The sequence below is a fragment of the Agrilus planipennis genome, unplaced genomic scaffold (assembly GCF_000699045.2).
Source record: "Agrilus planipennis isolate EAB-ADULT unplaced genomic scaffold, Apla_2.0 scaffold159, whole genome shotgun sequence".
Lineage (NCBI taxonomy): Eukaryota > Metazoa > Arthropoda > Insecta > Coleoptera > Buprestidae > Agrilus > Agrilus planipennis.
The window spans coordinates 80,642-105,833 of NW_020438919.1; the positions used below are offsets into that span (position 1 = coordinate 80,642).

The 25,192-nt window shown below is 34.9% G+C and overlaps 3 protein-coding genes across 4 annotated transcripts in view; all 3 read right to left on the minus strand.

Moving 5' to 3' along the window:
* The window catches only part of LOC108737389 (band 7 protein AGAP004871), a 138,266-nt gene that overhangs the window by 51,290 nt on the left and 61,784 nt on the right, over nt 1–25,192 (minus strand). For both annotated transcript variants that reach the window (XM_018470210.2, XM_018470211.1), the window contains exons 3-4: nt 12,089–12,195; nt 7,373–7,445 (exon numbers count right to left, since the gene is read on the minus strand). In XM_018470210.2, the coding sequence (XP_018325712.1) occupies nt 7,373–7,445; nt 12,089–12,195 (180 nt within the window). The remainder of the gene's footprint in view (nt 1–7,372; nt 7,446–12,088; nt 12,196–25,192) is intronic.
* On the minus strand, nt 15,096–19,229 carry LOC108737388 (beta-1,3-glucan-binding protein-like). The gene is made up of 6 exons (XM_018470209.1): nt 19,155–19,229; nt 18,156–18,351; nt 16,648–16,802; nt 16,424–16,587; nt 15,347–15,843; nt 15,096–15,291 (listed from the first exon to the last, which is right to left on the minus strand). The coding sequence occupies exons 1-6, from the start codon at nt 19,163–19,165 to the stop codon at nt 15,190–15,192; spliced, it is 1,125 nt and encodes a 374-aa protein (XP_018325711.1). The 5' UTR covers nt 19,166–19,229; the 3' UTR covers nt 15,096–15,189.
* LOC112904225 (beta-1,3-glucan-binding protein-like) overlaps nt 22,188–25,192 on the minus strand; it is a 4,026-nt gene continuing 1,021 nt past the window's right edge. Inside the window, exons 3-6 of the mRNA XM_025973749.1 lie at nt 23,905–24,059; nt 23,681–23,844; nt 22,435–22,931; nt 22,188–22,379 (exon numbers count right to left, since the gene is read on the minus strand). Coding sequence (XP_025829534.1) covers nt 22,278–22,379; nt 22,435–22,931; nt 23,681–23,844; nt 23,905–24,059 — 918 coding nt within the window. The 3' untranslated portion in view covers nt 22,188–22,277. The remainder of the gene's footprint in view (nt 22,380–22,434; nt 22,932–23,680; nt 23,845–23,904; nt 24,060–25,192) is intronic.

The following is a 25,192-nucleotide window of genomic DNA, read 5'->3' on the forward strand; positions in this document are numbered from 1 at the left end:
CAGTGGGCGCGGCGGAAAAGAAAAGGTTAGGAGCGTTCGAAATGTGGTGTTATAGGCGAATGATGAGGATAACGTGGGTAGAAAAGGTTAGAAGCGTTCGAAATGTGGTGTTATAGGCGAATGATGAGGATAACGTGGATAGAAAAGGTTAGAAATGAAGAGGTATTGGAAAGAATAGGAGAACAGAGGACTACATGGAAGTCAATAAGAAATAGGCGAGATAGGTTGGTAGGACACCTGCTCAGACAAGAAGGTCTAGTCAGGGACATATTAGAGGCAGAAACGGGAATTAGGAGGAGTAGAGGTTCGCAAATAGTTAAAGATGTGGGTTGTTCTACTTTTAGAAGGAAATGCGAAGTTTAGCTCAGGATAGGAAAGAGTGGAGGTACGTGTCCAACCGGTTTTGGGACTGACGACCTTATGATGATGATGATGATGATACGTATAAATTATTCAAAAACTTTCAATAAGATTGTGTGCATTGTAAATTTTATGACTGATACTGTTTACAATTAGATAAGTAATAATTACTGTCAACGTTATTTCGATGTAGTAAATGGGATAGTAGACGGTTAGGTTTCAAACTCCGAATCTCCCGAAGGTAACATTCAATGAAGCTCTTTCATTAGTTGAGTAAAGCGAATTGCACCGAGCTATCAGAGAACTAGTTTAATTACTATTTGATTCTATTTCCAAGACATTAACCTAAATGTCTAATTGCAAAAGACATACTGGGAGTTTATGCAACCAATGATAACAGAATAAATGCCGGAATGTGTTACAATTTACAACAATTATACATATAATCATTCTATGTGACAAACTAAGCGCAGTTTCTCGTTGAAATGTTCTTTGTGCATTTACAAAATCGAATTGAGCCTAGCCTGTACTTTAAACCTTTTCAGAACAATTTTGTATATTAATGGTAACATCGTCAAATGTAGCGTACCTACACCCGTGTTTTTTGGAATAAACCCTGAGTCCAACCCTGCTTCTAACTGTATTTTTCCCAGAAAAGTTGTACAATAATGAGGCTGCTGCTAAAAATAGCCTGCAAATGGTCTTTAGGAGAAAACTAATATTAGACTGGGCAAAATCGGTCTTGCTTTTGCGGTTTTGGTCTTGGTCTTGCGAAAGTACAAGAAAGACCAAGCACGAGACCAAGACAGAGACCATGATCGAATATGGATAGTCTTGGTCTTGGTCAACAAACTGGACTCCCTCAAACCCACCAAAAATATTTTCTATAATTCTGAAAACGTCGTGAAAAATTGCTTACAAATCCAATTTTGGAAATAACTCTCATTCCAGCTCTACTTCTATCGATATTTCCCCAATTTATTGAAAACATTCATTCAAAAAAGGAAAATTGTCAAAAGTAGATAACAAATCCGGTTTTGGGGGTAACTATCACTTCGGTTGTGCTATTATAACTCAGTATTCTCTCAATAGCTTATACAATCCGAGATCGGAAATAGTCTGCAGATCGAGCCTGCTTCTGATTGTATGACCGTAATTCCGTTAAAGAAACAGTAACGGAAATATCGTCTAAAAAAACAGATTTTAAATTTTGAAGACAGCTCTTAATCGAGCCCTGCTTCTACTGTTTTCCTGCAATTACTCCAATAATATTTTTATAATAGTGAAAAAAAAACGAAAGCTAATAAGTATTGACTACCAGAAAAGGAAAGACTATGCAGAATGTGTAACAAAGAGGAGGAAACACTACATGTCCTAGAAAAATGTGAGCACTCGGGAAAAGAGCAAGAAAGTTGGATACACTAGATCACGGGCCCAAGAGCTCTTGCAAGAACGTGGAATAAGGAATAATATGTGTTAATAAAGCTATTATCTATCGATCTATCTAATAATTAAAACACCGCTTACACAAGCGATTTGGCGGTTCTAAAATTTTATAGCTAATACATACAAACAGAAAGACGCTTTCCGACGATATCAATTTCATAATGTATAGCAGATTATGTATTAAAGGTTCGCTTCCGGTTGGCGTACTAATGAATAAATAAAATCAGCATATATCAGTTCTAAAGGGACCTCTTCAAATTTCATTTAATTAAATTCTGTTGTCACTAAACTGATGGTCGTAAATGACATTCCCTTTACTCCATCTCAACTTAATAATAAAATTCCCTTTTCCCCTCTCTATTCAAATATCATCTCACTTCAGTCCATTTATCGTCTCAGCGTTCAAAATTTTTTCATATTTTGCATTTATATTTAAAATTAAATTTTCTTTTGTTCTCCTTTTTTAATTTACGATTAATACGAAGAATACCGTAGAGACCAAAATTACCACAGACTTTTGTCCATGAAATGAATTAAAATATTGAATACAAATATTAAATATTAAAATTAAGTAAATGAAAATGCCAGAAACACGCTTTTGGTCGGTTGTATTTTTAGACATTAATTATTATCTTCTTCATATTTACGTTTGCGATTGTTTTACAGAAAATGCCTACCATTCAGAAGATAAAACAAAAATATCTACCATAGGAATATGTTCCACGGATCGAACAGCTGTAAAGCCTAAATGTCAACCTCGTTTTTTATTCACAACAGCAGCACAATGAATAATGCAATAAATGAACACAATTATTTCGAAACAAATGAAATGTTTTTATGTTATCGTCAGTGGTACAGCTAGCTCAAAATCTCATAAGCCTTTACATGCACGAGAAGCGGACTTTACTGTATTGATATTCTCACATAGTGTTCGTAATTTCCAAAATTATATTTTTATTTTCCCGGAATTGGAAAATTTTCAAAATTCGGAACCATCGTCAGCAATTGCATTTTTTACAGTTCCGGGATATATTGGGTCAACATTGCGAAATGCGAAACAACTACAAGGAACCGATACATGGAAGCGGGGCCCATGTGGGCTGAGACAAAATTCCAAAAGTTCCATGTGACAATGACGAAAACAAACACTATCTGGGGTCCTATAAAGAACTAAGCTAAATGAGGAAAGGTGATCCATTATTCCATATGGTTAGGGAATCGTCGAATACGTCATAAACTGGCGTTGGATTGAAATCTTCCTTTAGGGAACGAACTACCGGATCCGCATACAACCAGAGATGTGATTTATTTAAAATACTTGCATTTAAAATGTAAATACAAAATACAAAATACCTATTTCTATCTTGCAATTAAATACTTTTTTGAGAAAACCATTGTGTATTTTATTTGAAATATTTTACATTTTTGACGTTAAAAGTTTTGCTGGTATCACCGATTAAACATTATATAAAATGAATAAAAGTTGCTCACATTGGTCATAGAAGGTATTAGAACCCTAAAAAGAGAACAAAGAGACATTTCATGAATGCCATCTTGCAATTAAATACTTTTTTGAGAAAACCATTGTGTATTTTATTTGAAATATTTTACATTTTTGACGTTAAAAATTTTGCTGGTATCACCGATTAAACAGTATATAAAATGATAAATGAAAGTTGCTCACATTGATTTTTAACTCCTTGAAAATGGTTAATCTAAAATATTAGATCGATATTATTTTCTGGGTTCAATGTCATGGTCCATGGAATTTTGATGTTCCAAATTGATATCAGCAACCACCAAATCATCACTTACCGTACCTTTAGCAAGGAACTACGAAATTCTATTAATTACGACAAAACAGCCCGCAAAACAATATCGAATTGATATACGCCANTTTTTGACGTTAAAAGTTTTGCTGGTATCACCGATTAAACATTATATAAAATGAATAAAAGTTGCTCACATTGGTCATAGAAGGTATTAGAACCCTAAAAAGAGAACAAAGAGACATTTCATGAATGCCTTCTAATTCTTTAACTGAAGATAGCTCAAAAAGAGATAATTTAAAATATTGGATCGACACTATTTTCCGGGTTCAATGTCATGGTCCATGGAATTTTGAAAATTCAAATTGATATCAGCACATGCCAAATCACCACTTATCGTACCTTTAGCTAGGAACTACGAAATTCTATGAATTACGACAAAACAACCCGTAAAACAATATCGAATTAATATACGTCAGCTGTGTAAAACTGAAAACTACAAGATATTGTGGTGTGCTCATAAATGCGTATAATCCAAACTTCTTAGAAAACGATTCGAAAAACTTCACTTATTAGGTGAACCCAAAACAAAAAACTATGGATTCCATTTCTTTCTCTTATTACAATGTGTAAAAGATCAGAAACAAAACGGGGTTGTAAATATTTATGTCCATGTCAAAACCATAGACCTTGCCGTAAATCAAGGAGCTCGCGATAAACTATGTAGAAAACAATGGACTACGCAACTAAACGTCCAGGTCCATGAGATTCCTAAGTACCTCTACAAATACATAACACACGTAGCCACGTTTTGTCTGTCAAGTTTGAAATGGGCTTTAATTGAACAAAGATGAAATGAGAATATTGAAATTTAATTTAATAAATTCAATAAGGACACTGGTATGATATTGTATAGTTTCAGGCATCTCAGCAAATATTCGTCCTTTCAATGCTGCGTGCCAATGGAGATATGGGTACGTGGACTCCATTCATACCACACGTTTGATATTACACGGCATGTGGGAACAGAGGTGTTACGAGTTCATAGTTGAAATTCTAATCTAACACACGGGTGATAACCAACATGTAAACTGGTACAAACCGTTTTTGTTGTTGTTTCCGATGTACGACTGATAATTCAAAAAAGCTTATTTCACCGTACCCTAATCGATGTGTTGCTGACAATGATATTATTGTAAATGGAACCTAAAATTGTTTAGTTGATACTATCTAAAGTTATCATGGTGCAATTGTTATTATGAGAGGACACAATTGAATACAGAAAAATATGATTAATAAAACACTTTTGAAGTGAAACTTCTTTACGCACGGTAGGATAAGTTCGTTTCATGCGAGTTGGTTGCTATGTAACGAAATCATGCAACTCATTTCCCCCGCTGTCTGTCCCTATGTATGCTTAGATCTTTAAAACTACGCAATTGATTTTAATGCGGTTTTTTTTAATAGATAGAGTAATTCAAGAGGAAGGTTTATATGTATAATACATGCATAATATAGTAGAGAAACACTGATAATTTTAGAGGTTTGTAATGTGATGTCTTAAATAAACACATTTTTTTGTGCTTACATTGGAAACGCTGACTGAACCCTACGAGATAGATCAAAATAATATACTACAGTATTATATACCTTAAAAAGGTCTACGATGATATATGTCTATCTCTTAGGGATAACCCACAATAACCATTATTTATCCTTTACTTTTTACGAGAAATAATGACTTATTTACGAAGCGATTTTAAGCAATACAGCATTAATCCTTATCCAATTAAGTACTTTTAAATACATTGTGCATTTAATATAGATCAATATGGCCCTTTACAGCTTGTAATTTAAATGAATATTTTCGAAGATACTACAGATTTAAAATGCAGGGACATGACGGTTGCGACGGTACCGGCCGTTTTGTATAGTCTAATGACAAAAAAGGTGTAATTGTTGTATATAAAGACATTCTATAGTATATTTACTATCAGCATTGCACCCGTGCGAAGCATAGTATACAAATAATACCATTAAACCAATTCCTTAACCCCTATCCCGGTATGTTTGTGAGTTCGAAGAAGTTTCACTTCAGTAGCGTGTTGTATAATTACACGTTGTATTTTTTTTAATATTTCCACAAATTTATTGACGAAACACATTCCCACTTTTGATAATGGCTACGTATCTACTGGCGAAACAATTATCAAGTTTCGTTAATATTGTGAAAATTATACCGAGTTTTTTTTAATTATAATTTCTTGGTTTAGTTGAATTTGTAACAAAATCAAAGTCAATATTATTTAAATCTTGCAAAACATTTTGTTGGGCCTCTACACACTTTAATCTTTTGTAATTAGTCGACTGAGCCATTCTAAATAACCGTAATCCTAATCGTACATAAATTATGAAGCAGCCCTAATGTGCTTATTTTAAATTATAGATAGGGTATTAGGAAAAGACAATTTATGTTACACTACTAAAAGTTGCCTTAACGAGCACATATAAATTAGGCAATCAACTTAATGTCATTAGACGTAGACATCCACATACCCTCGAAAACATCGCAAATTTTTTTCTTCATATTTACGTTTGCGATTGTTTTACAGAGTGCCAAGTTTCTGAATCTTTTACAATTACTTTCGTTAAATTGGTATATAGAAATGTATGAAATATAGGAAATGTATACAATTCCGAGGCTATTTAGGAAATCTATAAAATATTGTTTCAAAGATTTTTTAATATACACATATCCTGGGAAATATATACATTTCCTAGGAATTGTATGAAATTCCGATATTGTACTAGAAAATGCATAAAAGTAATGCTTTCTGTGAATAAAATACTCTAATATATCAGCTCGTCTCCATCAGGGGCATTAATTAAACTCCGATCTGTCATAAATCTGCCTAACCAAATAATGACGTCACCAATGCATCTCCAAACAGCCTGTCGTATTATTGCCTATTTTATGTCATAGGCTGCCAAATATTGTTTTTCAACGTTCGATAACTATGCTTCATTATCATTTCCGTGCCCAATATGTATATGTATCAAAACGATCAGCATATTCACCTCTACAACATACTAAAAATTCATATGCATTGGTGACGTCATCATATTTTATTCACACAAAGCATTAGTATTATACATTTCCTAGTAAAATTTCGGAATTTCATACAATTCCTAGGAAATGTATAAATTGCCCAGGATATGTGTATATCAAAAAACATTTTGAAACAATATTTTATACATTTTCTAAATAGCCTCGGGATTGTATAGATTTCCTAGGATTTCATACATTTCCGGTAACATAAACATACTAAGAAATTCCTTTACGTGATATTCTATTATTTTTATCAGTAACAGTTCAAAAGTTTTATAAATCATAAAAGTTGATTAGTTTAGTGATTAGATACATTAAAAAAAACAGAATATCTTTTCCTTTTTTATTAATAAGGACCCAGTGACCAAAAGTACTACTCACCATTTTTAGTTACTATGTTAAAAAACAATAACTTATAAGATTTTTCATTTTGAGTTTACAATAACAATAAATTTTGTTAGTTCATTTACTATTCTTAATGTTCTGAATGTTACTCTTAAAATTTTCAGCATTAGATTTATTTTATGATTCAAGAGATACATTTCCTGATTAATTTTTAGTTTTGTCTTTTTAGCATCAATTTTTACGCGTTAATTTCGCGCATTTCTATAGAAAAAAAATATTTGATTATCCATTAACACCATTTGACGCTCATAAATCATAAAATAAAATAATATTTATTATTCACCTGGCCCTTTTGCACCACCGGATAGCAAACGTCCTAAGCGAAATATAACTGCCCGTTCATATTCTTGCACCACCTGAAACAAAGAAGGAAGTGATTATTTCTATTGTATTGTTCTGTAAGTACAAAGCATTAGTAATATAGTAAATCATTATCATTTGCATTTGTCGATTTTGCAATTGACTTTGTACCAAAATGTGTATAAACATGTATTTTATACTGTCAATTGTGAGTATAGCAATAATTCTAACTAAGTAATTAAATAAATGCGAAAGTGAATTTTTTTGTTTGTTTGTCGGCTTTTCACGCCGTAACTACTTAACCGATCATCATCAAAATTTGTACACACGTTGTCAGGTGCACAGGAAAGGACATAAGGTACCTTTTAATCAGAAAAAAATTTGTTCCCGAGAGATCGATAAATTGTAGAATGTGATCGATTTCACACCTTAACCACTCAATCGACCATCATGAAATTTTGTATACACATTGTCGGGGGTACAAAAAAACACTGAGTTGGCGGAATAATCAGAAAGGTTATAAATGCTATAGGCTAACTTCAAACTCTATGTGCAAAATCAATTAAATTTTATATCTGAAATCTACGCCGATGAAGTAGCGGGTAAAAATTAATATTCACGTAAAACTGTTTCAATTTTAAATAAGTTAGTTTCTCTTAAATAAACTAATTATTCTATTCCTCATAAACAGTATCATTTTTTTTTTGATAAAAGTTACATTATGCCCTTTGCTGTACCCCTGGCAATGTGTGTACAAACTTTCATGTTAATCGGTTCAGTAGTTAAGCCGTGAAATCGTAATAAACAAACAAACTCACATTGGCATTTATAATATTAGTTAGGATTGATGAATTTGCAATATTTCATTTTTTCTTTTATATTTATTTATCANTTATAGTCAGATTTACCTGAAACTTGGTTTTAATGCTTTTTCATATAAAATTAGTGACATACATACCTATTTCAACATTTTACAAAATTCTACCTCTTTAGAAAGCTGAAAGGGGTTTGCAAAGATTGCACGTTTGTTTTTGGTCAGATTTACCTGAAACTTGGTTTTAATGCTTTTTCATATAAAATTAGTGATATACATACCTATTTCAACATTTTACAAAATTCTACCTCTTTAGAAAGCTGAAAGGGGTTGTTTGAGACATTTTATTTGTGGTTGAATATATTTGAAACTTGATATATATGCTGTTTGATATTATTAATCAAATTAAAAGAGGTTGCAACGTATTCATGGGGTATATTTTATTTGTACTCGCATTTACTCGAAGGTTGCTCATTGTTGAAATTATGCAAATAAGTGTTTTGGCAGTTTTTAAAAATCAACTCTTAAGGATGAAATGTTGTTGCTACGTTTGTATTTGAAATTTAAGACGACATTACATAAAATTAAAACTTTGTAGGGGTGAATTGGGAGTTAAAAGGTATTATGGAGAAACAATATTAATTTTTGCGAGCGAAGCCAGTGGGAAAAAACAGAGAACAGGAAAAGGTCGAGTCGCCTTTAACAAAAAAAAAGTAACTTCAATGCTCACGAACGGTTAATTTAGAAATTTTTGAGATTTTTGCAGAAAAAAATACATTGGATGATGAACTGTTACTAAATTTACATTAGTTTACTAGACAAACTTATTATTCTTTTATCAGAAAGGACAATTTCTTCTCAAGTCTTTTGTTATCCACGAACCGAATGAATTTTTAATCGCCTTATTACGCTTCAATATTAAAGAAAGATCTACAGAAGTAGATACTTCTGTAATTAATTCTCGAAAGCAGAACTGGAAGATCTCGGTTGAATTATTGCGGACTTATGCGTACGATCGTTTGCTCGCGACTTGTGTCTCGACAGTAAAAAGGACAGAATTACACAGCAACTTATTTCTTCCCATCCATCGGACTAACGCTAAAGTTTCAGATTAATGAGGTCACCACATTAACAGACCTAAGAAGCAATTAGCACTGGCACGAAAAGAAAAACGTCGAGTTTTATCAAACCAACAGCAAAGAGAACAGTATAAAAAGTACGTTTTATTACCTACTATGAACCGAAGCACAAAATTGTTGTATATAAAAATTTAAATAATTCGAAAAAAAGAACTTTAAAAGCGACCATAATTTCAAATGGATTATAGTAAAGGTTCTTAATTACATATTCTTACAATTAAGTATAAGAATGTAAAGAAAATTACGACATGAGAGCAGAGAAACATAGTTTTTTATTGAATTAAAGGGGCGACGCCACTCTAGTCGGCGAAAAAATGACCTGACTGACAATTTATCTTTGGAGTGCATTTATTTTGTTAATGCAAATACTTTTATAAAAGTAAGCAAAAAGGAGTAAAAATTTATTCCTGTAGTACAAACATATCTACATGTCCTAGAAAAATGTGAGCACTCGGGAAAAGAGCAAGAAAGTTGGATACACTAGATCACGGGCCCAAGAGCTCTTGCAAGAACGTGGAATAAGGAATAATATGTGTTAATAAAGCTATTATCTATCGATCTATCTAATAATTAAAACACCGCTTACACAAGCGATTTGGCGGTTCTAAAATTTTATAGCTAATACATACAAACAGAAAGACGCTTTCCGACGATATCAATTTCATAATGTATAGCAGATTATGTATTAAAGGTTCGCTTCCGGTTGGCGTACTAATGAATAAATAAAATCAGCATATATCAGTTCTAAAGGGACCTCTTCAAATTTCATTTAATTAAATTCTGTTGTCACTAAACTGATGGTCGTAAATGACATTCCCTTTACTCCATCTCAACTTAATAATAAAATTCCCTTTTCCCCTCTCTATTCAAATATCATCTCACTTCAGTCCATTTATCGTCTCAGCGTTCAAAATTTTTTCATATTTTGCATTTATATTTAAAATTAAATTTTCTTTTGTTCTCCTTTTTTAATTTACGATTAATACGAAGAATACCGTAGAGACCAAAATTACCACAGACTTTTGTCCATGAAATGAATTAAAATATTGAATACAAATATTAAATATTAAAATTAAGTAAATGAAAATGCCAGAAACACGCTTTTGGTCGGTTGTATTTTTAGACATTAATTATTATCTTCTTCATATTTACGTTTGCGATTGTTTTACAGAAAATGCCTACCATTCAGAAGATAAAACAAAAATATCTACCATAGGAATATGTTCCACGGATCGAACAGCTGTAAAGCCTAAATGTCAACCTCGTTTTTTATTCACAACAGCAGCACAATGAATAATGCAATAAATGAACACAATTATTTCGAAACAAATGAAATGTTTTTATGTTATCGTCAGTGGTACAGCTAGCTCAAAATCTCATAAGCCTTTACATGCACGAGAAGCGGACTTTACTGTATTGATATTCTCACATAGTGTTCGTAATTTCCAAAATTATATTTTTATTTTCCCGGAATTGGAAAATTTTCAAAATTCGGAACCATCGTCAGCAATTNTAGAATTAATTGGAATTTTTCACACACAAGCCTTGCTATATGAGCTCTCAAAGCATATAAAAATTATACGGCTTAAATGTGAAGTTGGGTGCAAAAGAATACAATTAAATCCTCTGTCGGGAAAAAACGAAATGACTTTCCGAACAACCCTATATTTTATTTTCCCGCTTTTCTTGTTTTCCTTTTCTTTTCCATTACCTTATCTTCTTCCTCCAGTTATTATCATAAGAACTCCAGTAATTATCACAAGGTCGTCAGTCCTAAAAGACTGGTTGCACACGCACCTCCACCCTTTCCTATCCTGAGCTAATCTTTGCATTTCCCCAAAACTAGAACAATCCACATCTTTAACTATTTCTGAATAGTAATCTAATCTAGGTCTACCTCTACTCCTCTTAACTCCTATTTCTGCCTCTTATATGTCTCTGACTAGCCCCTCATGCCTGAGAAGCTGTCCTACCAACCTATCTCGCCTATTTATTATTGACTTCCATAGAATCCTCTGTTCTCCTATTCGTTTTAACCCTCTTCATTTATAACCTACTCTATCCACAGTATTCTCATCATTCGCCTGTAACACCTTAAAAAACTAAAACTTTTGGGTGTTTCATTCCCACCAGGCAGTAATGCTGGTGGGCGGGCAGTCCCTCCGGACTACATCGGAAGGTAGGTCGGAAGGCCCTCTTCAGCCTGCTTTCAGGAATCGTGGGAATGGGTGGGTGGTGGTACGGGTGAGAAAGTCGAGACGGACGAAATGAAAACAGAAGAGAATGAAAGATTATCTGTGGAATATTACCGCCTCGGCATTCGCCTAAGTGATCCAAGGAAACCACAGAAAAACTTGGACCAAGGCAGACGGACTCGGAATCGAACCGGCGTCCTCCCGAATGCTAAGCAATGGTCTAGACCTCTAGGCCATGCCGCTCGGTCGGTGACACCACATTTCTAACGCTTTTAACCTTTTCTTTTCCGCCCCCCCCCCCCAGCATCAATGTTTTGTATCCGATCAGCGCCGCGCTCCAAACATGCACCTTCAACAATCTTTATCGAATTTCTAAATTAACCGTTCGCGAGCATAGAAATAACTTCTTTTTACTGAAAGCGACTCGACCCTGTACTATCCTCTGCTTTACGACTCTATTACTACTTCCGTCCTGACTTACCTGACTTCCTAAACCAAGCTTTAAGCTTTTTTACGTTAACCTTATTGAAAATACCTTAACATAGACTTACCTTAAAGCAAACCAACAGAGAGAAAGGCATCGTTAGGATAACTAACATCCACGAAAGGACTGTTAATATTTTCCCGCAGGTCTTCGCTTCTTCCATTACTTGTTCCGCTGCAACAAAAGAGCACATACCTATCAATAAAAGTAAGAAATAATATAAACCACAAATTAAAATCAAACACAAAAATAAATATTACAATTGTGTGACTATATTGCAATTTAGTTCTAGTTTAATGGATTCTTGTAGAAAGAATCTTTTGGTTCCACGCCAATTCTTCACGTAACATTTCAACTGAAAAATCAATACCTTCAACAAATAATTTGGCAACCACAAAATAAATTGTTACAAACAAGTGGGTACATAAAAATAATGTTCAGGAATAACATGATCATAAAGTGTTAGTCGCGGATAAGTAATAAATGCTTCAAGAATAAGAATACATACTACAATATTAAAGTGTGCGATTCAGTGGCGGTTCACAACTGTTACACAAGTGTTATTCACACTAAAAAACAGTACGGGTATTTCAATTGTTAAAGTAAATCTATGGTCTTTACGAAAAACCAATATTTCATTATTATTATAAGGTCATCTGTCCCAAGACTGGTTGGACATGCACCTTTAACTTTTCCTATCCAGAGATAGAGAACTAGAACATCCCACTTCCTTAACTATTTAGGCATGAAGGTCTAGTCAAAGACATATTAGAGGCAGAAACAGGAGTTAGGAGGGGTAGAGGGAGACCTAGATTAAATTACTGTTTGCAAATAGTTAAGGATGTGGGCCGTTCTAGTTTTAGAGAAATGCGAAGTTTAGCTCAGGAAAGGAAAGAGTGGAAGTACTTGTCCAACCAGTCTTAGGACTGACGACCTTATGATGACGATGATGAAGCTAATTTTTTGGGCAAAAGTGAAAATTAGCTCAGGATAAGAAAGAGTGAAAGTGCGTGTGCAACGAGTCTTAGAACTGACGACCTTATGATGATGACAATACTATTTTGTCAATACCGACTCTACGAGGGTGGATTGATAAGTTTCCGGCCTAACCAAGAGATGACGCCACTAGGCCTACCTTGAGGTGACATTCTATAGTACCATCCTTGGATAGCTTGTAGCTATAGTTTCAGCCCGATCTCCTTGCTAGTGTAGGTTTGACAGCACGCTGAACAAGACGCCTCTGTGGTTTTCGTAAAAATGGAAAAGCAGGAAAATCGTGCTGTCATCAAATACTTTTATTTGAAGGGGTTAACGCCGAAGGAAATTAAAAAAGAGATGGACTCAACACTGGGGACATCCTCCCCGTCATATTCAACCGTTAAGCAGTGGGTTTCCGAGTTTAAAAAGGGTCGTGTGAGCACCTCTGATGGGCCTCGCTCAGGACGCCCCGTTGAGGTCACAACTCCAGATATGATCGAAAAAATTCATCAAATAGTGCTGGGAGACCGCAGATTGAAAGTGCGTGAGATAGCTGAGACCTGTAAGATGTCATATGAACGTGTGCAACATATTTTGCACCAACATTTGCATATGGAAAAGCTCTGTGCAAGATGGGTGCCGCGTTTGCTAACAGTCGACCAAAAATTGATTCGAAAAAACATTTCTACCGCAAATTTGTCATTGTATAAGCGTAATCCAAGCGAATTTTTGCGTCGATTCGTAACCGTTGACGAAACGTGGGTCCACCACTACACTCCTGAAACCAAAGAACAGTCTAAACAGTGGATTGGACCAGGGGAACCAACTCCAAAGAAGGCAAAAACAATTTTTTCGGCGAACAAGGTTATGGCTACTGTTTTTTGGGATGCAAGAGGTATTATATACATTGATTACCTTGCAAAGGGTAATACTATCACTGGTCAATACTACGCAGACTTATTGCAACGTTTGAGCCACGAGGTGAAAATTAAACGACCTCATCTGGCGAAGAAAAAAATCTTGTTTCATCACGATAACGCACCAGCGCACACGTCAATCGTTGCGACGGCTAAAATCAACGATCTAAAGTTTGAATTGATGCCGCACCCTCCTTACTCTCCAGACCTAGCCCCGAGTGACTATTTTCTGTTCCCTAATCTCAAAAAATGGCTTGGCGGTAAGAGATTTGCGGACAATGAAGAAGTAATCGAAGCTGTAAATGGTTATTTTGAGGAGCTTGACGAATCAGTCTATAGAGATGGCATTAATAGACTGGAACACCGCTATGAGAAATGTATCAGCCTTGGAGGAGATTATGTTGAGAAATAAAAAAAAAAAAATTTTAAAAACCTTGTTTTTCTTGGTCAGGCCGGAAACTTATCAATCCACCCTCGTATTTTATCTAAAGCTATCCCTAATTCTTCCTTGCTAGATGCTAATACTGCTACCAACATTTACTTTCTTTTTAATTTAATATGTTTCGTCAAACTTTGGCTTCTTCGAACAAGCTTACTCACTTCTCAAAAAATATATATAAAAGTCTTGTTTGATAATGGTCGAAATCGCTTAATCTATATCCTTCGTTGGTATATAGTTGGCTTCCTGCCCAGAAGAAAATAAGAAAATTTATTTTTAGGATTCCATATCTCGAAATGAAAAAGAGGAACTCATTTTTTGTCCACCTGTCTGTTTGTAAAGTTCCTTTTTCTTACGATTTATTGATACAGTTTTAACATTGAAACTGTACTGCGACAACGATTGTTCAAATTCCGATACAGAGTAACTCCACAGAATTGTTAGAGCTAACTAGGGAGCAGGACCTTCTCACACTTGGCCGTTTGTGCCGTGTCTAATATTTAACTGAATACAATCAACGTCGTGATTAGCGTTAAAAAGTGCATCAGTAATTATGAAAACTTCCTTTCAAGTCTTTCGCAATATTTTAGATAAACTTGTTTATTAATGGCAGAGTATTACGCAGCCATTTTTACTTAACTTTAAAGATTTTAACTGTTCGCCAACAACCGCTAACTAAGGTAAGTACGACGCCTTATTAAACGTTGACGTATTATGGGTGCATTATGGTAAAAGAAAAATAAAAAGTAATGAATTTATTTATTCTATTTATAAGTGCCTCATGTCAATTGCCAATGTATTAATTTTTTTAATACTTGATACAAATGTAAAACTTTAAATTGCATACACCCTTACGTAGTCTACTAAGAATGTACTATCATTATTTCTCCAAGTGGGAAGCCAGGAATTTCTGCCATTCCAAAAGTCAGTAAATGCCTACAAACAAAATAATTGTAAACGATATAACTTCATTAAGAAAAATTTATCTAACCTGGCTGGAGGTATCCCTCCACGGCTTGTCACCGTTACCATTGACAGCATCATCAGGGAAGAACACCGTGCCACCCACAGCTAAATTTAAAATGAGATAGAAATGCTGATCAAAAGGTGCCATTTTAGATTGGGTTCCCCATGGGTTGCTCCAATATCGTCCTTCTAACTGACCCAGGTCCCAAAAGTTTGTAGCAGGGGATACGGTACCTATAACTTCACCATCGACAGTAAATGATATACTTTCATTGGTCCACGTGACTCCATAAAGGTGGAAATCGGAACTATAAGACGAAGCGTTGTTTTTGGGAAAAGTGGTTCTAATAAATTGGTTAGCGGCCCAAGCCGGTCCCCAGTGGAGAGTTCCGCTAGTTTGTTGATCTCCTATATGGACATTGTTTCTTCTAAGGTCTGCATTACCACGAACTTCACTAATATCTATTTCACCAGAAGCTGGCCATAATCCGTAAACATTATATCGAGGCATCATCCAAATGGCTATAAATTTAACAAAACTTCATTTACAAAAAGGCGAATGTGAAATAAAAGTGACGTTAAATGGCAATTATCTCAAACACAACAAAGTTGGAGAACAGTACTGAAACGTCTGTCTGTCTTCTGCTTGATTATTTCAGCATTACCACATGTGGGTGTTTAAGTAATAGGAATCGAATCCCTAATCAGTCCGACATTATAAAGAACAATACATTCTTGGTTGGCAATTGTTTGAAGCTATGGATCGCGATTTTGATTTTGTTAGTTTTCATTTGGTAGTTCTGATAAGTTGCTGACTGGGGTTATTGTCCTTTATTAATGATCAGCAATGAGCAAAATTGGCCTTGGTCTCTGTTTTATTCTAACAAGACTAAGGCTAAACGAACAAGACCAAGACTAAAACCAAGGCAACACCAAGACCAAATACAAAACATTAAACAAAAAATTATTACGTTCGGTTCATTGATGCAATACCTATTATATTTGTATGATTGCAATAAAATAAAACCAACACTGGGACAATCTTGGCCTTGGTCTTTCTTTGCTCATAGATAGATAGATCTATTAAATGTGTTTAACCTACCAGACCAAAACCAGTCGCCTCTAGGCATTTTAGCCCTTACTTCTACTCTTCCGTATCTGAAGTGAAAGGAATCGAAAGTACGAATACGTGCACTTTTGACTGGATTTAAAGTATTGGTGGCGCTTCCGGTACGTTCACATCCAAAGAAAGCATTATTGGTGCAACTGTAAGACGTGACTTGTAAGATTTGGTCATGTAAATATTGATAAAATGAATAATATTACGTTTCTACTGGACTTCCTCCCCAGAGATTAAGTTGTGCAGAAGTTAGAGCACTTTCTCCAATATCATCTGCTAACAGTGTTGGTACAATGTTTAACAATCCGTTACTCACGTACGAGTTTGACCTGTTGTTGTTGTAATATTGGAATTCGAAATTCTGCGGGTTAGATTTATGTTCAGGATAGATATAGCAATCATTTTTCTAAGTAGCTCAGTCAACGAGGCCCTTTATCCACGGAAAATAAACAAATACACCTATTCTACGTTTCGTTGTTACAGTCTGAAATGTTAGGGCAACATTTCTTAATTTATCAATAAGTGAAAAAATTTACTTTTGTAGGTGCATTTTTCATTAAATGTATCTTCATCCCCATAAGGTCGTCAGTCCTAAAACTGATTGGACACGTACCTCCACCTTTCCCTATCTTGAATTAATCTTCGCATTTCCCTAAAACTAGAAAATCCCACATCCTTAAGAATTTGCGAATAGTAATCTAATGTAGGTCTACCTCTGCTCCTCTTAACTCCTGTCTCTGCCTCTAATATGTCTCTGACTAGCCCTTCATGCCTGAGAAGGTGTCTTAGTAACCTATCTCATCTATTTATTGATTTTCATTGAGTCCTCTGTTTCCCGATTATTTATATGTAATACCTCTTCATTCCTAACCTTCTATACTTTTCCCAACAACAACGTTTCGTTCCCGTATAGTGCCACGCTCCAAACATAACCTTTAACAACTTTTTTCGAATTTCTAAATTAACCATTCGCGAGCCCACAAGTGGCTCGAACCTGCGCTAGCCTCTGCTTTATTTCCCTACTACTCCTTCCGTCCTGACTTAGCTGTCTTCCTAAACAAATTTTTCAAAAATATGAATATCGATCGATTTTATAACTATTATGTTGACAACGCTTCTGTAAGTATATGATTTTATCCGTTAGGTAAGCAAATATGTAGTCAAAAAATCGTTATACAATAAGTTCGAATCGATATTTTTCATATTAAATTTAAACAGGTTTTCGAGTTTCCTGGGCTAGTTTCAATAGAACCAAATATTCACAAAACATTTTACAATGAAGGGGGAAAAATCGAATTCTTATTATTTGTAAAGTTAATTACCGATATTTCTGAAATTTGGAGTACTTTCAAATATTACTGTAAACAATAATGATTTTGCCCCCGATATATTTAATGTAAGAAAATATTTTTTTGGTTCTGAACACGATTTGTTAATAAACAAAAAGCACTTAGCGACTAGCAGTCAGCTCCATTTTTTAGACAATTATAAGAGAAATAAAAAGCATGCAAGATGCATATGGCGAAACATACACTGGAGAGGAGATATTTTGCAAAAAGTTATTTTTTTTTTCACTAAATATTAAATTAAGAAATGTTGTCCCAATATCTCAGAGTGAGGATAACGAAATTCAGAATCAGCGAATTCTTTTACTATTTTAACAAAAGTACTTACTTCTTTGACTGAGTTAAATAAATTTTATTCCTCTACTTACACCACCTCCTGCTAAAGTGATTTCATGTTCCCAAGTAGAGAAGTCAAAAAAGTTGAACTCATCTTGGAACACAAGTTGACCAGAACAAACCCGCGATGGGGCTTTTGATCCCCCAACAGTTGTAATGGATGGATTGCATTGAGAATAAGCGGTACTCGCAATTGCGAGAAGAAAATACACAAACCTAAGCATGTTGCTGCAAAGTCAAATGAAAATAAATATTTTCCGAAATCAAGAGTATTCCAAATAAATAAATTTCATTCTTTAAATTGCATACACTCTTACGTAATCTACTAAGAATGTACTGTCACCATTTCTCCACGTGGGAAGCCAGGTATTTCTACCATTCCAAAAGTCAGTAAATGCCTACAAACAAAATAATTGTAAACGATATAACTTCATTAAGAAAAATTTATCTAACCTGGCTGGAGGTATCTCTCCACGGCTTGTCACCGTTACCATTGACGGCATCATCAGGGAAGAAAACAGTGCCACCCACAGCTAAATTTAAAATGAGATAGAAATGCTGATCAAAAGGTGCCATTTTAGATTGGGTTCCCCATGGGTTGCTCCAAGCCCGTCCTTGTAATTGACCCAGGTCCCAAAAGTTTGTAGCGGGGTTTACGGTACCTATGACTTCACCATCGACAGTAAATGATATACTTTGATCCGTCCACGTGACTCCATAAAGGTGGAAATCAGCACTATAAGACGAAGCGTTGTTTTTGGGAAAGGTGGTTCTCATAAATTGGTTAGCGGCCCAAGCCGGTCCCCAGTGAAGAGTTCCGCTTGTTTGTTGATCTCCTATATGGACATTGTTTCTTCTAAGGTCTGCATTACCACGAACTTCACTAATATCTATTTCACCAGAAGCTGGCCATAATCCGTAAACATTATATCGAGGCATCATCCAAATGGCTATAAATTTAACAAAACTTCATTTACAAAAAGNATCAATATTAATTGGTACAACAAAAAGTTAAAGAATAGCACACATACCTGTAGCTCATATGGCGTTCAACTTGGTCGTTGAATGAAACTCACTTATAATTCGTAGGCCTTTTATAATTCCCCGGTTTCCGATTGCAAATAAAACAACATGATAAAAAAAACGCATAAGTAGAAATTAATTGATTTTAACTTTGATCAACAACTTACACGCGCGTTATTGATAAACATCAGTATTATTCACTGTAATTTCTGTATGTCTGTTCAACAGATACATTTGGCACTCAAGTAGAAAAGTTTACTTCTCAATAGTTATTTTTCACAATACATAAAAAGTTCTTGAAATACAAAATCCAAATTATGAAAAGGATTGCGGAATCCCTAATGTAAAAGTATATACAAAAGAGTTTTGAGCAACATACCTAAACATACAGGTTTAAGTTACAAAACATATTTAATAATTATTTGGGCACACGGTCTAAATAAATACTGTGGAAACAGAAACAATCAAAATATTCACTGGCTGTAACCAGTCCGCTTCGCTGAGCATAGCCCTATTCACCCCTTCAGGGGTTGCATATCAAAGAACATTACGATCATGCTTCAATTAAATGTAACTACAAACAAAAATGTTCTATAAAAGCTTTGCCAGTCCTTTTCACCCCTTAGGGGTTAATTTTGCAATATCCAAACAAACAAACCTCCCTGCAAAATTTTAGGGGTTTAGCCTACGCGTTCATGAGTCAGTCGATCAGGGATTCTTTATACATGTATTATATTGCATAAGTGGATATAAAAGTTAAAAGTTTCATGTATTAGGCAACCTGATTTCATCCATATTGCAATTTTGCACCCATGACTAAAACTTTGTTGTTGATTCCCCAAATGTAAAATTATTCAAAATAATTAGACATTTTCCACATAGTTTTTAAATTGAAGTGCTTGTTATTATTATTACTCCCTGTTAATAAAACTTCTCTAATCGTTACTGTAATGTTCGTGCATATATGGATTTAGGATAGTCGGGTAACATCTTAATGAATATATAAAAAAGAATTGTGTCAATGCATATTGTGCCTGCAAAGTCACTTTTTGCTACAATTATTCACTGCCCTCATGCGATTAAGAGGGTAGATAGCCCTTAGTCTTCCATTAATAATAAGAGAGTCTGAAAGCAGTAATATGCATGGGTGGAAGTAGATGATGAGTTAAATGGAATGTAATCTCAACGGTGTACACTTAAGGCCACAAAGTGGCATGATCTAGAGGTTGAGACTTACACTATTACTTAACATACGGGGGGAAGGGGGGGGGGTCCCGGTTCGATTCCGGGTCCGAATGTCGTGATCTAAGTTTTTGTATGGTTTCCTATTTTGATCTTATTTACTGATAAGAGCCGATAACGTAATAAAAGCCCTGTCAAGGTCATATTACACGTCGCGTGGATCGGAAATACATGCGCGACGTATCTGCCTACCTACGCATAACCAATTACTCGACGCGGAGATTGTCAATCGACCTGTAGAGCGAAGGGACGTTCCGGCGCATTCTTTCTCGATCATTGTCAACAAATGTCAGACTTGGTGTAAAAATATTCTAGGACGCGCCTGTCCGCTCCAGGTCGTGCCAAACCCATTACACAAACGGTGGTGCAACAGGGGTTATGCGCGTCGCGTATATACTGCCTATATTCAAACGCGTGGAATGTGGATCCAAGCGGCTTGTAACGGGGACGACGCGGTCTGGACAGAGAACACCCTGACACGTTCTTTCCCGATCTTCTTCAAGGTTTACTACAGTTAATTTTGTGACCAAACTGTCCACATAGAAATTGTCAACGATATTAACAATAGATGGTTTCTTAGATTTACATCGTGTATAGAAGAGATCATTATATTCCTATTATGCAACAAATATTGCTGATGATCACAGCAAGGAGAAGAAATTACAGTATCAAAAGACATACAAACGGAAAGATAACAATTTTATTAATCCGAATCTTTCAACAACTACTGATAGAAGTCGAATATGTTCTTAATTCTCGACCATTGACTATACTTTCCTATAACTCCAACGAACCCATAGCAGTATGCTCTATACATTTTTTAATGGGTGACTTACTAATGGGCTTACAAGAAGTAATACCAGAAGTAAATTACCCTAATTCAAACAGGAAATCAACCAATAATTTTGGGTTCACCTACAGAAAGAATATCTTGCTGAATTAATCGTCAGATCAAAATGGAAAATGGAAGAACACCCAATCAAAGACGATTCCAATGTCATCAATTAATACGATAACCTTTCTACTCTTAAATAGCGACTAGAGATTGTTGTAGAAATCAATCCTAGTCCTGATGGAGTTATTCCAAATTCTCGCGTAAAAACTGCTAATGATGAACTGTTTCGTAATGTCAAAAGATTAGTTCTACTACCAATAGATTTTCTTAATGGTAATGAATATAGTGAACTGTGAAGAGTGAGTAGTAAGACTAAATTTAATCGCACGTCTCTCGATCGGGTAGTATTTCGTCTAATAGTTTGGGAATGTGACCTTACGATGCCGTCAACTCTGGCAGACGATATACCAGTGTTTTAAGCCGAAAAAGGGTTTGTAACAAAATAAGTAATAATAATAAGAAAAGATCACCCCAGTAGTAGATAGTGCGTGGATGTGGTGAAACTATTTGGTTTTCATATTCTATGAACTTTTTATTATTATAATTTGTTTGCTTTATTTCGATTGAACTCTTATGGTTTTTAATTTTTTTTAATTTAATTTGTATACCGAATCAGCAGTTTTATCTCATATTATAAGTATGTATTACACAGAATTCCATGATAAATTCCCTTGTTTAAATCATTAATAAAATGATCACGGTAGAAAGGGAAATTTTAAAACTCATATTCATTATATGATCAATATATGCCGTAATTTGGAAGCCATGCCTGGCTATTCATGTTTAAACAAATACACGTTCGACGAAAAGTTAAGCTCGCTTTCACGTCTAGGTGTTTGAAAACTTTCTGTCTTGATTAAATGTTGGCGGATTATGGGTGTATTATGGTAAAAGAAAAATAAAAAGTAATGAATTCTATTTATTCTATTTATAAGTCCCTCATGTCTATTGCCAATGTATTAATTTTTTTAATACTTGATACAAATGTAAAACTTTAAATTGCATACACCCTTACGTAGTCTACTAAGAATGTACTATCATTATTTCTCCAAGTGGGAAGCCAGGAATTTCTGCCATTCCAAAAGTCAGTAAATGCCTACAAACAAAATAATTGTAAACGATATAACTTCATTAAGAAAAATTTATCTAACCTGGCTGGAGGTATCCCTCCACGGCTTGTCACCGTTACCATTGACAGCATCATCAGGGAAGAACACCGTGCCACCCACAGCTAAATTTAAAATGAGATAGAAATGCTGATCAAAAGGTGCCATTTTAGATTGGGTTCCCCATGGGTTGCTCCAATATCGTCCTTCTAACTGACCCAGGTCCCAAAAGTTTGTAGCAGGGGATACGGTACCTATAACTTCACCATCGACAGTAAATGATATACTTTCATTGGTCCACGTGACTCCATAAAGGTGGAAATCGGAACTATAAGACGAAGCGTTGTTTTTGGGAAAAGTGGTTCTAATAAATTGGTTAGCGGCCCAAGCCGGTCCCCAGTGGAGAGTTCCGCTAGTTTGTTGATCTCCTATATGGACATTGTTTCTTCTAAGGTCTGCATTACCACGAACTTCACTAATATCTATTTCACCAGAAGCTGGCCATAATCCGTAAACATTATATCGAGGCATCATCCAAATGGCTATAAATTTAACAAAATTTCATTTACAAAAAGGCGAATGTGAAATACAAGTCACTCTAAATGGTAATTAACTCAAACTCAACAAAGTTGGAGAACATTAGTGAAACGTCTGTCTGCCTTCGACCAAAAGACTGATCGTTTGAGCATTACCACATGTGGGTATTTAACCAACAGGAATTGAATCCCTTCTTGGTTGGCAATTTCTCGAAGCTACTAGACGTGGATTGCGATTTTGATTTTGTTGCTTTTCTTTTGGTAGTTTCGATAAGTTGCTGACTAGGATTATTGTCCTTTATTAATGATTAGTGATGAGCAAAATTGATCTTGGTCTCTGTTTTTATTCTAACAAGACCAATACCAAGCCCGAGCGCAGAAGACCAAGACTAAAACCAAGACCGAATATGCTAACACAAGACTAAATACATTAGATTAAACGAAAAATTACCACTTCCGGTGAATTTATAAAATCTATTGAATAAAGGGGTAGGCTCGATAGTTGCTACATATAAATTTGTGTGTATCAATAAGAAAATTATAGTTCATTAATGTATGACCGCAATGAAAATTACCCGAATGAAAGCAAATACAATAGATAGAATAAATTATATAAGTAAAATTATATTTTTATGATTGCAATAAAATAAAACCAACACTGGGACAATCTTGGCCTTGGTCTTACTTTGCTCATTAGTATCAATGAGGATGAACAAATTGATTATAGATCGATCGATTATATGTGTTTAACCTACCAGACCAAAACCAATCGCCTCTAGGCATTTTAGCCCTTACTTCTACTCTTCCGTATCTGAAGTGAAAAGCTTCGAAAGTACGGATACGTGCACTTTTGACTGGATTTAAAGTATTGGTGGCGCTTCCGGTACGTTCACATCCAAAGAAAGCATTATTCGTGCAACTGTAAGACGTGACTTGTAAGATTTAGTCATGTAAATATTGATAAAATGAATAATATTACGTTTCTACTGGACTTCCTCCCCAGAGATTAAGTTGTGCAGAAGTCAGAGCACTTTCTCCAATATCATCTGCTAACAGTGTTGGTACAATGTTTAACATTCCGTTACTCACGAACGAGTTTGACCTGTTGTTAGTGTAATATTGGAATTCGAAATTCTGTAGGTTAGATTTACATTCAGGATAGATGTAACAAGCTTTTTGGTAAGTAGCTCAGTCAACGAGGCTCTTTTTTCATGGTAAATAAACATTTTCATTACGTCGCCGATTCTCGATTATCCACTGTCTGAGATGTTGGGGCAACATTTCTTAATTTAATAATTACTGAAAAAAATATAACACTCTTCTCCAGTGCATTTTTCGCCGTATGAATCTTGCATGGTTTGTGTTTCCTATACATACAATTGTATAAAAATTAGCGCTAGTTGGAAGTCCCTAAATGCTTTTGTTTACTAAAAAATCGTGCTCGAACAAAAAAAGAATAATCTTTTTACATTACATATGTGTGGAACAAAAATTCATAGATGCGGCGGTAATGAAAAGCTTAGAAGCTTTCGAAATGTGGTGTTACAGGCAAATGATTAGGATACCGTGGATAGAGAAGGTTAAAAAATGAAGAGGTATTGGGAAAAGTAGGAGAACACAGGACTCTACGGAAGTTAATAAATAATAAGCGAGATATGTTGGTAGGACACCTTCTCAGACATGAAGGTCTAGTCAGAGACATATTAGAGGTAGAAGCAGGATTTAAGAGGAGTAGATGTAGACCTAGATCAGATTACAGATTCCAAACAGTTAAGGATGTGGGATGTTCTAGTTTTAGAGAAATGAGAAGATTAGGCCAGGATAGAAAAGCGAGGCGGTGCGTATCCAACTAGCTTTAAGACTGGTGACCTTAATGATGATGAGTGCTCCAAATTTTGGAAAGATTGGTTATTAACTTTACGACCATTTTTTTTTCCTTTAATTGTAAAATGTTTTGTAAACATTTTGTTCTACTAAAAATAAACCAGAAAAATTAAAAAGCAATTTAAATTTAATATCCCGTAGGAATTTTTGAAAAATATGGGTTCGGGCCGATTTTATAATGATTTTCTTGACAACACTTTTGTAGTTCAAACGGCATATTAAATTGTTTTTTTATTTCTCTGTCTTAGTTTTAGTAGAACAAAATATTTACAGAAAATTTTACATTTCATCATCATCATCATCATAAGGTCGTCAGACTGGTTGGACACGTACCGCCACTCTTTCCTATCCTGAGCTCAACTTCGCATTTCCCTAAAACTAGA

Excerpts from the sequence above, each read along its gene's own strand:
- LOC108737388 (XM_018470209.1), bottom strand. Across the intron at positions 15,844-16,423 it reads AGGCGACTGGTTTTGGTCTG|CCATTTGGATGATGCCTCGA; the intron begins GTAGGTTAAACA and ends TTAAATTTATAG. Across the intron at positions 15,292-15,346 it reads GGAGGGATACCTCCAGCCAG|GCATTTACTGACTTTTGGAA; the intron begins GTTAGATAAATT and ends TTTTGTTTGTAG.